Source organism: Myxine glutinosa, chromosome 11 (genome assembly GCF_964187855.1).
Source record: "Myxine glutinosa chromosome 11, kmMyxGlut1.1, whole genome shotgun sequence".
NCBI classification, from domain to species: Eukaryota; Metazoa; Chordata; class Myxini; order Myxiniformes; family Myxinidae; genus Myxine; species Myxine glutinosa.
Genome location: NC_136271.1, coordinates 90,497,596 through 90,511,480, shown reverse-complemented (window position 1 = coordinate 90,511,480; position 13,885 = coordinate 90,497,596). Strand labels below are relative to the sequence as shown.

The 13,885-nt window shown below is 41.3% G+C and overlaps 1 protein-coding gene across 1 annotated transcript in view; it reads left to right on the top strand.

The window, feature by feature from the left end:
* Positions 1-13,402, top strand: part of SSR4 (signal sequence receptor subunit 4) — a 34,123-nt gene extending 20,721 nt beyond the window's left edge. Inside the window, exons 2-6 of the mRNA XM_068102983.2 lie at positions 517-635; positions 4,135-4,209; positions 6,468-6,557; positions 10,838-10,903; positions 12,986-13,402. Coding sequence (XP_067959084.1) covers positions 517-635; positions 4,135-4,209; positions 6,468-6,557; positions 10,838-10,903; positions 12,986-13,090 — 455 coding nt within the window. The 3' untranslated portion in view covers positions 13,091-13,402. The remainder of the gene's footprint in view (positions 1-516; positions 636-4,134; positions 4,210-6,467; positions 6,558-10,837; positions 10,904-12,985) is intronic.
* Positions 13,403-13,885: the final 483 nt, after the last annotated feature.

Below are 13,885 nucleotides of genomic sequence, written 5' to 3'. Positions count from 1 at the left end.
TATCTCCTAAAATAGAGCCCTTTTTCAGCTTCGGCCACTGCACTATTAGTGGATAGGTTGGGTGTGTGACAAGGACTGATCGATTCAATTTTGGTGAAGATCCAAATTCGGATCCGGATACAATAATTTTTCTAATTTTTTCCAAGTAATTTTCGTCACCATTGAGGGATGGGACCAAAAACGATATATAGAACGAAATTTCAAAATGTTATGGACGACTTGAGTAAACTTGGTGGACAAGTTGGGTAAGTGCAAAGAACAAGCCGATTAGATTTTGGTTCAGGTCAGGATCCAGATCCGGCCAGTTTCAAACGAAAACTGTTCAAACCCAGATCCAGATCAGTGGGATACAAAACGTAAACTGTTCAGCCTGGCGGGGGTATCCGCTCTACCGAGTGCCGTTCTAGTTATTCATTATTATTCATTCATTCATTGACTTTGTTTCAAATTCCTGATCATTTTGTTCTCTAGCTTTGCTTATGTTATCATATAAATCAAATGCCTTTTTTTTCTCAGCTGAAACTTGCGAAGAACCAACTGTTGTACCCAACTACTATACAACATTCGATGCTGTCATAAATACAGAGACGGTATTCATCGTTGAGATTTTGTTGTCCTGCAAAAATGGAGCACAGGTCGGCACTCTATTATTATTATTATTATTATTATTATTATTATTATTATTATTATTATTGTTATTATTATTTTTTGCCTTGTGTTCATCTTGTACAATTTAATGATTCATATTCTACAAGGAGTAATTATTTACATCATGTAATGCCAGGTGTTATAACTGGCATGTTGGTAAAACTTGATGACACAACATGATTGAATCAAGCGGAGCTTCATGTTTTGGGAAGCACATAACTGTTTTAATGCAGCATGTGAAAAGTTAGGAGAAAAAAAAAAAGATTATAGACTTTGTATGTTATTTGACGTCACACTGAATCAATCACCTTTGTGTTAACAATTATATTTTTTGTTTAATTCTATTCCATACATATCAGTTATTTCGAAATCAGGCAGAAGTTTTCCATTTCTTTTTTTTTTTCTTTTTGTTAAAGTTTTTTTTGTTGAAATCCCACCCTCCCAACAATGTATAACACAAGGCTGATTATTTGTAGGTTATCTGACACTAGCAAGATTACCCATCCCCGGTGATAGGAAAAGTTTAAGTTGATCAATTTTTTACGCCGTTGCCTATAGGTAAACATTGCCTCAAACAGGGAACCATGATTGTCATGGGGCCCACAAGGCTAACCCCCGCTCTAGCGGGGAAAATGGCCTTAAAACGATCATTCATTCATATTCCTATAGGGTAAAGCTGTCTCAAACAGTGTTTGTCCGTCCTTATGTAATATGTATGTACGTCCCCTCAAACGTATACCAATCAGAGCTGAGGATATGGTCACATGACACGGTGATGTGATTACGTCTGATGTCATTACGGCGGTACAGTTGCTGACTCCACACTCCGGCATTTTGATTCCAATTTCGTTCATGTCCATGTCAATGTCAATGTCAATATCACAATCACCATGCTCTACCTTTACATTTTTCATTCAGTGTGAAGCACAAACAAACCGATTGTTAAAATTACCATTAAATATTGAAAGCATCGGTGTTACGTCTCCTCCAACAATACGGTACGTATTGGACTTCGGCTTCATGCCTCACCTTCGGGCCGCTTCGGACAAATTAAGCCCAGGTTTCTTAATACAGTAGTGTATCGTTTCAGTAGTATACCGTAGTTTTCGTAATAGTAATAACAATAAAAATAATAATATAGTAAATATGACCATAACACTTTAATCCCAATGTCGTGAATACAGAGATAATGGATTGAAGTGGTGTATGGTTCATGAATCATTGATAAGCGGTGTACGGTACTAATAACCGCGGAAGTAAGGAATCGCCTCAGTTTTTTGATAGCATGTTATTAACCCAACCCTTGTGAGGTAAACAGATTACAGTAGATCTTCCCTCAGTTCTATAAGTAAAACTTACCTCACGGATGTCGGGATTCCTCCAAATTTATTTGTTTAATGTTATAAACAGCATTAGCGGCTGTTTGAAAAGCTAATCATGTGTGTTTGTGGTTTATAATATTTTACAAGCTAAGCTACGCTACTGTTAGACTTCCGGTCTTGTTTTTTTTTGTATACAAAGTTGAGGCTCATGTAAGAGCTACACATAAAACACATAAAAACATAAACAGAAACACAAACTTATAATAAAGGGAGCGGGAGACAAGAGAGGGAGAGGGAGAGAGAGAGAGAGAGAGAGAAGCACAACAACAATAGGGAACAGGAACATCAGGATATCTGTGGAAGAGAGAGGACTGGGGCCATGTACATAGGATAAACAAGATGAACACTACTAGGAATGAAGTCGGAGATTGAAAGAGGCGGATTTGGGGGTGTTTTAACGGGGGAAGAAAAGATCAAGGTTTTGGATGGGGGAAGATAAGAGATGGTGGTGAACAGCTGTTTTAAAGACCTGGAGGGAGGAGTGGGATTGAAGAGAGTGTGGGAGATTGTTCCAGGGGTGGGAGAAAAGAGGAATGAAAGAGTGATGGTGAGCAGAGAGTCTTGATTTTGGCAGTTTCACCAGAAGAGTTTCTGGCAGATTTTGTGCATCCTGAAGGAATATTTGGGGGACAGAGCACAGGCAGAGCTGGGGGAGCAAGGCATAATTTTTGAACTTGACTTGATTTTCTGGTCCTGACCCAATTCTGGCATTTTAACATTTTTCACGATAACACGACTAAGGTTTGTTTGATCGGTAGGTATTTGCCCTTTCGAGGTAGCCTCAAGTAAGGCGCATTTACACTTAAATTACGTCATATCCTTTGGCATTAATGGTCAATGCCAAATGGCGCTCTGAAAAAATAACCCGTTTTTTGTCATCGCTCAATTTTGCCAATGCGGAATCACAAAGACCGCTTGACATTCCCCGATGTCCTTGCATCATAATTGTGTACCTGCACTGATGTTGTGCACCTGATATTTGATTCGTGTCCTTGACTTGTGTTTTTTTGGGATTGTGACATAATTAACAAGAAACCCTTATTGATCACATCTTGAACTAGAACAGCACTTCCTCGAGAGCATACCTCCGCCAGGTGAACAGTTTACTCTTTGTATCCCTGAGTAGACCAGAAAATCACAATACAGAATCGCATTTAATCAAAATCATCCGTCCACAACTTTTTGAGATATCCTGCTATTGTATCGTTGTTGGCCCCATCTACCTATGGTGAAGAATCACTTTGAAAATTCTACTAGCTGGATCCGTATCTTGACCAAAATTGAATCGATTCTTCCTTGTCACACACACAACCTGTCCACCAAGTTTCGTCCAAATCTGTCCATAACATTTTGAGATATCCTGCTATATGTTGGTTTTAGCCCTATCACTCAATGGTGAAGAATCACTTAAAAAATTAAATAACTCACATATCCGAATCCATATTCAGATCTTCACCAAAATTTAACCGATTAGTCCTTGTCAGACACCCAACCTGTCCACCAAGTTTCGTCCAAATCAGTCCACAACTTTTTGAGATATCCTGCTACGTATCGTTTTTGGCCCGATCATCCAATGGTGAAGAATCACTTTAAAAATTCTACTAGCCGGATCGGAAAGCAGATCTTTACCAAAATCTAATCATTTCGTCCTTGCTACATATGCTACATCTCTGCCAAATTTCGTCCGAATCCCTCCACAACTTTTTGAGATATATTGTTTTTGAGATTTGAGATATCAAAACGGACAAACAGACAGACAGACAGGGGTGAAAACATAACCTCCATCCACCTTTGGTTGCGGAGGTAATAACTTTCCTCTGTTTTTCATGATGTTGAGTTTTATGCTTAGCTTGTAGATGGTACATTTTCTTAATTTGCACTCTATCCCTAAATGTTCAATGCCATACAGCCTTCTGAAATAAACATGGCCGTCATTGGTTCGCTGGCGCTGGCGGAGGCTTACTCTTGGCGATCGCTTTGTGATTGCAGACATCTAGTTTGTCTTTTGCACCTGCTCAATCTGTTTGCCAAACACAAACTGATGTGAAAAGTTTTTTTCCCTGCTTTTTGCTGAGTTTGTATGCATGACTTTCCTTCCCCCTAGAATATGGCGCTTTATGCAGATGTTGGTGGCAAGCAACTTCCGGTAACGAAAGGGCAGGATGTTGGACGTTATCAGGTGAGTTCCTGTTGTTTTGCCGTTTCATTTGGATTTCCTTATTTATTTCACAAGTTAATTTTCGTTTTCTCACTCTCTGTATGTGTACATATCGGGGGAAGGATTATACGGCTTTTAGTTCCTACTATTTGTATACAAAGTCTGAGCTCATAGCAAAGTGAGGTATTGGAGGTTTTTTATATACAAAGGTGAGGCTTTTTGAAGAGCTAGAACACTGAAATGATCAGTAAGCTTATGCAACAGAACAAAAGGAACCGTACAAAGAGGGAGGGAATGCCACCAACAGGGTTGAGGGACAAAATAGAGGGTGACAAATGGGTGTGAGGAGGAAAGAGGGGTAGGTGAGGACGCACGAGATGGACAACATGGATGCAGAAGCAACCTCTCAGGAAGTTAAAACTGGAAATTTGGGAGGAGGTGCACTTGAGGATGGGATTAACAGGGGTAGAAAAGAACATGGTTTTGGGTGAACATCTCCAGGGAAGAAAGGCATTGAAGAGAAAATGGAAGTTGATTGAAGTTAAGCAGGAAAAAAGAGGAATGGAAGAGTGGATGTTAGGGCTAGGGTTAAGGTTCATGTTGGCTGAGAAATGAACACGCACTTTGTATGGCGGAGGACCCGTTGACTGGCTTTGGGGAACCCGAGCCATTAACAGGAAAGCTAGTCATCACCAAGTCCAAAAGGGAGGATTTTCCATCAGGAGAAATCCGGGTTGGAAAGTTCACACATTGAGTCACTGAGTCAGTCCCATGGAGTCACAGAAGTCCTTTGCTGTGGTATCATGGCTGGTGAGAGAGAGGTACCAACACCTAGCCAAATTGCATGGTGATAATTGATTAAATCGCCACATATGAGGAAGAGATATGGTTGGTTAAAAGTTGGTTAATGTTGTTTGAGAGATGTAAATAGTCGTCACTGTTGGAGGACAGTAGAACGCACACACACAGAGGTGGGAGTGGAGGGGAAGTCACAGGGAAAGGTACTTCTGGGTGTTTGTAGGTGTAAGCATAGCACACGGACAGTGATGAATGGAGCTCTTAATATAAAGTGTTTGTCGAACTGGAGGACACAATAGCCAGAGGGGGAAAACACCAACAGCAGAGCTGACATTGGAGAGAGAGACACAGAGACAGAGAGAGAGAGAGACAGAGACAGACAGAGAGAGACAGAGCCAGAGAGATACAGAGCCAGAGAGATACAGAGCCAGAGAGATACAGAGCCAGAGAGATACAGAGCCAGAGAGAGAGAGAGCCAGAGAGATACAGAGCCAGAGAGATACAGAGCCAGAGAGATACAGAGCCAGAGAGATACAGAGCCAGAGAGATACAGAGCTAGACAGAGAGAGCCAGACAGAGACAGACAGACAGAGACAGAGAGAAACACACAAAGACAGACACAGAGAGACACAAAGACAGAGACAGAGAGACACAAAGACAGACACAAAGACAGACACAGAGAGAGAGAGAGACAGAGATGGACACACAATGGATGTGTGGAGGAATGGGGGGGCAGGAGAGGAGGCATAGGGTGGACAAGATGGATAGAGAAGGAAACTCTCAGGAGGAAAAACTAGAAATTTGGAAGGAGTGGGGAATTCACGGGGGTTAACAAGGGTAGAAAAGATCATGGTTTTATAATGGGGACGATTTGAGATGTGGTGAACAGCTGTCGTGAAGAAGTGAAGGGAACAATGAGATTGAAGAGGACTTGGAAGTTGGTTCCACAGGTGGAGAAAAAAAAAGTGGAACAAATGAGTGGAGGTGAACAATGATCCTGGATTTTAGGTAGTTTCACCAGATGGGGTTCATTGTGGAGCGTATGTGCCCTGCAGAAACCGTGGGGGAGGGGATAGGGAAGACAAAGCAAGGATGGAGCAGAGGGTGCAAGACCATAAATGAGGCAGTAGATTATGGAGACCACTGGCCTGACTGCATTGAGATATCTGTTAGGTTGAAGCAGAGTCCTCAGATGTTTGAGGTCCACACAGGTAGGGACAGCAGCAGATGAGACAGTTTGGGCATGATGTAGGAATGTGGAGAGATTGGGGCAAGAGGTAAGCTGAGAAAGGGTGAGGTTGGGGAGAAACAGTGAGGGGAAGATGGGAGGGGAATGGGTTGAGGGGGAACAGCTCGGTCCTGACATGGAGGACACAATTTTATTGACTGAATGTTGTACTCCCAGAGGTGAAGGCTTTCTAATTTCTTCAGTTAAACTTGGTGTTTCCCATCAAATTTTGTCATTTTTCTTCCAATTTAAGGTGTCGTGGAGTACCGAACATAAGAATGCAAGAAGCGGCACCTATGTGGTGAAGTTCTACGATGAAGAAGCTTTTGGTGCTCTTCGAAAGGTGCATTGGCATGCTTTTTTTTGTCTCCCGTCACACCGCAGAGGGAAAGGGGGACTATGGTTTTCCCGTGCGTCCGTGTGTGCATGCGTGCGTTGAACCTTGTGAGCGGAATATCTTGAAAAATAAATGAACTACTAACTTCTAATCCGGTGTGTGGGTGTATCTAGGCATAAGGAAGAACGCTATTGAAAATTGGGTCGCCACATCAAAATCCAAGATGGCCGCCGCCATATATGTCTGAACCTTGTGAGCGAAATATCTTGAAAAATAAACGAACTACTAACTTCTAATCTGGTGTGTGGGTGTATCGAGGCATAAGGAAGAACGCTATTGAAAATTGGGTCACCACGTCAAAATCCAAGATGGCCGCCACCATATATGTCTGAACCTTGTGAGCGGAATATCTTGAAAAATAAACCGACTACTCACTTCTAATCTGGTGCGCGACTGTATCTAGGCATAAGGGAGAACGCTATTGAAAATTGGGTCGCCACGTCAAAATCCAAGATGGCCGCCACCATATATGTCTGAACCTTGTGAGCGGAATATCTTGAAAAATAAATGAACTACTAACTTCTAATCTGGTGTGTGGGTGTGTCTCCAACCCACTCGCAAATATTATCGACTCTTCCATGTTTGCTGCGTCTTCCACTTTGTCAACTCATCACTTCACCGACGGGGGACCTCGGTGTAACGCTTGTTTCGTTTATTTTTTTGTATGCATAATCGGCGCTCATGGAAGAGCTAGTACAGTGAGTGGATCAGGTCGTAACAGACAAAAACAGGACGCAAAACACGGTGGGCATGTAGACAAGCATAGGGTGGACAAGTTGGATTCAGAAGATATGTGGGGTGGACGAGGATGTTTCCTTCCTGTATGAAGGTTTAACGGCCTGGTCCATGGGCCAAACCTTGCCAGAAATTGTCATCTACAGTACTGCATTGTGTAATTAAATTGGTTTGATTGCTTTGGCTCATGCTTTGCAAAAGGTAAATGCAACAAAAGAATGGAGATTTTCATTATGGAAATAACTGATTTACTTCCACTTGGAGAAAAAATAAAATGAGAATGACCTGTTATTGTAGAAAACCTCACACAATGCATTTAATGAGGAAGCATTTGCTCTTCCAATTAAAACAAAACTTGTCAACACATCATGTTGCAAAAATAAATAAAAGTCTCCATGTAATTTGTCTCCCAACACTTTGCTATTGCCAGCTTCAAGAAAATGTCCAGAAAATTACACCTTGTCATGGTAACCTGCTGGTGGGTAGAAGCAGATGTGTCTTGCCATTCCTTGAGGAGCATAGCTTTATCTGTCAGGGATTCTATTTCCAGGAAGGTTGTGAACCGCACTACACCTACTTCTTAATGGCCCCATTTACTCCCATATTTTGTGGGTTCAGCTGGGTGGGGAACGCTATTGGCTCGATTCTTTGATGAACCGGTTGGCCAGGCCTGAAGTTCAGGCCAGGCCGGAAAAGTGGTAGGAATTTGTAAAAAAAAAAAATCAGAATTCCTGAGATAACTGGCCTACTCTTCGCAAAGGACACCATGGGATTTTAAAATCCAAGAGCTAATGCTAACAGATGGAGACACCCAAACTTAACCCTTTGAGGACCACAGACATCTTGAAGTAATTCTTCAGATACAAATCCAATTTTATATTTCGTTTGGCTGATAACGACTATGAATTGAAATTCAAATGTATGCATGATGGAAAATAGAAGTTTTTCTAATCAACAAAAAAAAGAAAAATTATGGAAATGACAAAAACTCTTACCCAGTATTAGCTACAATGTTTGCCAATGTGCAAAAACAAAGTAATCTAAAATTGTAGGGAAAATATCAGAGATGCTCCACTTCAAATTTGAGGGACATGTGTGTCTCTTGGTCCTTAAAAGGTTAATTCACTTCCATGGGACGGCACTTTGGGATGAAAAGCTTGCAAATCATGTGGACATCATAAGGTGTGAAAGTTCAAAGTTGCACAAGGAATTTATGGACACCCTGTATTAATTGATTCACCATATTTTTAGCTCGTCGAGAAAAGCCAGTTGTTGGCCTAGCGGTTAGGGTGCCGGCTTGGGATCCTAGGATCCTGGGTTCGAATCCCGATCGATCGCTGAATTAACGCCGGGGGGTTGACTCAGCCTGTCACCCTTCCGAGGTCGGCAAATTGAGTACCAGCTTGCTGGGATGAATGATCACGGTGTGTACCCAGATTTAGAATAGGTACACCGTATCCCTGCGCATCGTAAGAGCATGATCAAGGGTTGGCGTCAGGAAGGGCATCCGGCCATAAAACATTGCCTCAAACAGGGAACCATGATTGTCATGGGGCCCGCAAGGCTAACCCCGCTCTTGTGGGGAAAATGGCCTCAAAACGATCATTCATTCATTCATATTATATATATATATATATATATTTATATATATATATATATATATATATATATATATATATATATCTATATATCTATATATATATATATATATATATATATATATATCTATATATATATATATATATATATATATATATATCTATATATATATATATATATATATATATATATATATATATACATATACATATACATATACATATATATATATATATATATATATATATATATATATATACACATACATATATACATACATACATACATACATACATACATACATACATACATACACACACACACACACACACACACACACACACACACACACACACACACACACACACACACACACACACATCCATCACTTGTGTGTTTCCACAACTTTTTCCAAAACTGTACTTTGCATTTGCTCCCACCATCGTGCCTCACCCTCTATTCATTCCTATGCAGCCTTCTCTCAATTTGCACTGGACTCCTTTCCTTCTTGCACACACCATTCCTTATTTAATGTTCCCTAAAGTCGGATCCACACCTGAGTGATCAGTTGAGCAACTTGGCTGCACACACTCAAAATGCAGTTAGGCAAATGATTTCTTCCAATAGCAACCATTTGCATAACTGGTTACGGAACACTCAAACTCTTGGGTTCCACTCTCAGCCATGATCTCTCTTGGGCAAATCACATTTCAAAGTTTGCCTACAAACTGGGCATCTTCCATCATGCAAAGGCCTTCCTTGGCACACCTGAACTTATACGCACCTACAAGGGTTTAATCTGCAGCTTATATCGGAGTGCCGCTCTCCTCTCTGGGATCACTTCCCTCCCTCACCTTGCTCAGCTTGACACTGTGGGAACCACGGCTTTCAAGATAATTGGAATCTCTTGCGATGAAGTTGAGTCTCTGGACTGCTGAGATGCAAGATACACGCTTGATGTTTTACTCTTTTTAGAGATTGGGACTCAGATCTCTCAGTAGCTTTTTGTTTTGCCCCTTTGGTCCATTTTGTTTTTCCCATGATTTCAAGTGGGTTAGTTCCCTGTCTAATCCATGTGTGCCCACCACCTGCAATAGAAGCCAATAGTGTTATCGAATGCAAACAAGTGAAGATTGACACATATAAGCCAACCTCATGTGACAGGCGTCAGCAAGGCAGTGAATATTTGATTATAAAAGCAAAGGACAGGACTAGTCGTGTAGTGGGGGCCAATGTCAAAAGACTCCCTCTGAATACAGACAGTAATTGGCAACCTCCTGATACAGAGGTTAGGGTGAGGGACAAAGCACATCTACACAAACTATTGGTCAGTTTGTAGAGCGAATGACGACCTCTAGGCTCATCAGACGTGCGTCAGAAAATCACAATCCCAGGAGATATGGAGAATTCTGGTCAAATATGCATTTTCTCCCCATATCTTCAATGATTTGATCCACAAGACATACTCAAATCTCAAAAATGTTGCAACCAAACGTTTTCCCATGTCAAAATTGTATGGAAAAGTGGGTTTATTTGTCTTTCTATGATGTCTAGATCAAAAATTATGGAGATCCTTAGCTTTAGCCATTCGCGCATAACAAAATGCAAGATGGCCGCCGTATGACTCCAGTGGTGCAATTTCTTTCAATGGGAACATGTGAACCTAGTTGGTAGACACCCTTCGGAGTATAGTGTCGTTAAATTTCCAAAGGGTACCCGGGGTAATGTTCCTCGATTTGCATCGTAAATTGTAATGTTCCGGAGTGGAAGATTGCAGTAGTTTATCTTGGAGATTCGAAAACGATCTCCTTTCGCTTTTGAGCAAGTTGTCTCTTGAAATAACAAATGAATTTGAACAATAATCTAAACGTCTGCACAACCTTGTTTCTCAGGCACAAAGAAGCACCGGAGACATTGAGAGCGTCAAGGCACTCTTCACGGTCAATGTAGATCACAGGGTAAGGAAATAAATTGTTGTACATTTTGTTAAATTTAACCTTCATTACATGCACTACAGAACGTGGGCGGAGCTTATTTTTTCACACTTGTCTGACTGTGAGCAGGATACCTGAAAAAGTTATGGACGGATTTGGATGAAGGTTGGGTGTGTGATAAGGCCGAATTGATTAGATTTTGGTGAAGATACAAAGTGATTCTTCACCAGAAGAGATATGGAGTCAAAAACGATACATAGCACGATATCTCAAAAAGTTGTGGACGGGTTGTGACAAAATTTGGTGGTTGAGTTGGGTACGTGACAAGAACAAGCCGATTAGATTGTGGTTTAGATCCGGCCTATCGGTGGGATGCAAAAAGCAAACTCTTCAGCCTGGTGGACGTATTTACTCTACAAAGTGCCGTCCTAGTTACGGAGTGGACATCATTCCAAGGTAGACAGAGGGCATGTTTTTACCCTTGTCTGTTTGTGACCAGGGGGTATCAAAAAGTTATGGACTGATTCGGATGAAATTTGGGGGACAGGTTTGGTGTGACAAAGACGAATTGATTCGATTTTAGTGAAGGTCTAAATACTAGTTACCCTCGCCAAAGGAGAGGGTATTGAATTTTGGTCTGTGTGTTTTTTTGTTTGTCCTTCTCTGTCTGTCTGTTTGGCTCTTTGCATAGAACGTGAGTATGTATATGAATTACATTAGACCCTTTAGAACTCCAAGACCCCTTACAACCCTAGGCCCCTTAAGATCCTTAAAACTCAATACCCCTAAGACCCTACAAGGCCCCTAAAGCCGTCAAGAGCCTTTTTAACCATAAGACCTCGAAGACCATTTGAGATCCTTCAGTCCCCTAAGACCCTTCAGACCCTTCAAGACCTCTTATAACCCTTTAAGACCCTGTAGACCTTATTGACTCCATTAAATCTTATAGACCCCTCACATGCTTTAGAACTCCAAGACCTCTTCGACCCTTTAAAACCCTGAAGACCCTTAGACTCCTTTCTACCCTTTAGTCCCTTGCCCTTACACCTTCATACCTTTCATGCCTTTAATACCCTGTAAACCCTTTCGACCTTTCTACCTTTAGACCTTCAGACCATGACCTTTACACATGTACAACTAAACCATTTAGACCTTTCATTCAGTACAACCTTCAGTACAATTCAGTACAACCTTCAGTCCCTGGTGTTGGGCTAGCGGCTAGGGTGCCCGCTTAGGATCCAAGGATCCTGGGTTCGAATCCCGGTCGATCGCTGAATTAACGCCAGGGGGGTTGACTCAGCCTGTCATCCTTCCGAGGTCGGCAAATTGAGTACCAGTTCACTGGTAATTCCCTGCTTGTCGTAAAAGGCGACAAACAGGGTTGGCGGCAGGAAGGGCATCCGGCCGTAAAACATTGCTTCAAAAAGGGGACCAAAAAAAAAAAAAAAACAACCACGGTCCCCGAAAAGGCCAACCCCCGCTTTGCGGGGAAAAATGGCCTCTAAACGGTGGTTTTATTCAGTACAACCTTCCAATCTCTGATTGCTCTTTCTTGTTGTTTGCAAAATCGGAGGCTTTTCAAGTACATTTGTCGGTTGTGTTTATTATTCCGTCTGTCTGTTTGTCAATCGCCTACAGGTTACAATTCTAAACCGATTGTCATGAAACTTCACCAAGTTGTAGAGGTCGTCACAATTGAGAAGCCTATTGATTGAGGTCAAAGGTCATCTGGAGGTCAAATTTCTAAAATCGCCATGTTTCATCTGATTGACTTGAAAATAGAACAGCATTTGCATATTCAGTCACTAAATAGGGAAACTAACTATTTGAGGTCAAAAGGTCAAAGGTCAACTCGAGATGAAACTTCTAAAATCATCAATGTTCATCTGAAAAATCGTCACTTTTCATCCTATTGCCCTGAGCTTTGATCAAGATTGTCAATTTTAATCTTGATGAAATGGCCAATTTTATGGATCAATGGCAACCTTTTTGAGGGGGGGGGGGGGGGGGGGTGTATTTTGCAAGTATTGTACTCTGCATGACGTCATCTTGTTTTATATTGCATTCGCTTAACCTTCTGATGGTGCTAACTGTCTTTTTCCACAGGGTGCCTGGAATGGTCCTTGGGTTGCGACGGAGGTGCTGGCAGCTGGAGTTGGAATTCTCATTTTTTATTTTGCTAATCACATGAAGACCCTGATTCAATCTTAGCATACTGCCCATCGTGTTTAGCACGTTTGTGGGTTCGGCGTGTCTGCTCTTGTGGAGAAAGTATGGAGATTGTTTAAATTGAACTTTCTAAATCACGCTTTTGCTTTCATACCAACCATTCAATTTGCAAGGCAAGAACGTGTGGTTCAATACAATGGATTTTGAAGAAAAGAGTTTTTGAAATGCACACTTTGTACCTTATCTTGGTTCTTTTGTGTACAAGGTTAGTGTGCCACCACCTTCATTTGTTTCATGGGCAACAACAGAAATGGCTTGGTTCAATGGTGAAAGTAAATATTTTACAAAATACAATCCGAGGTGTTTCATTTGGAGTCTTAAAAATGTCCACCGAACACATTCATTCTTAACTAGATGGTATTCATAGAATACTTACCCAACCCAGTCAACTTGGTGTGAGCCAACTCTTCTGCTTTTAAGGGTTTTTGCTTTGATCCAATATGGCGGCCATACCACATGACCAATGACATCATAAATTTATATTCTCCAATAGAATTGCTGCATAGACCACACTCGATAAATCTCAAACTGTTCGGACCAAGTGTTGTATCTGTTGAATTATGACGTCATGATTAAGGCACCAATGATATCATTAACGACACTTATTCCCCATATTGAGTTATTTACAATGAGCCAAGTTTCAATTTTTCACCTGGACCGGTTTTGGAGATATAGAAGTGCAACGTGTTTTTTTTTGTCCAAGATGGCGCCTGTCCCACGTGACCTATGACGTCATAATTATCATTAAAATATTCTACAGGAGGCGCTGCTATGGTG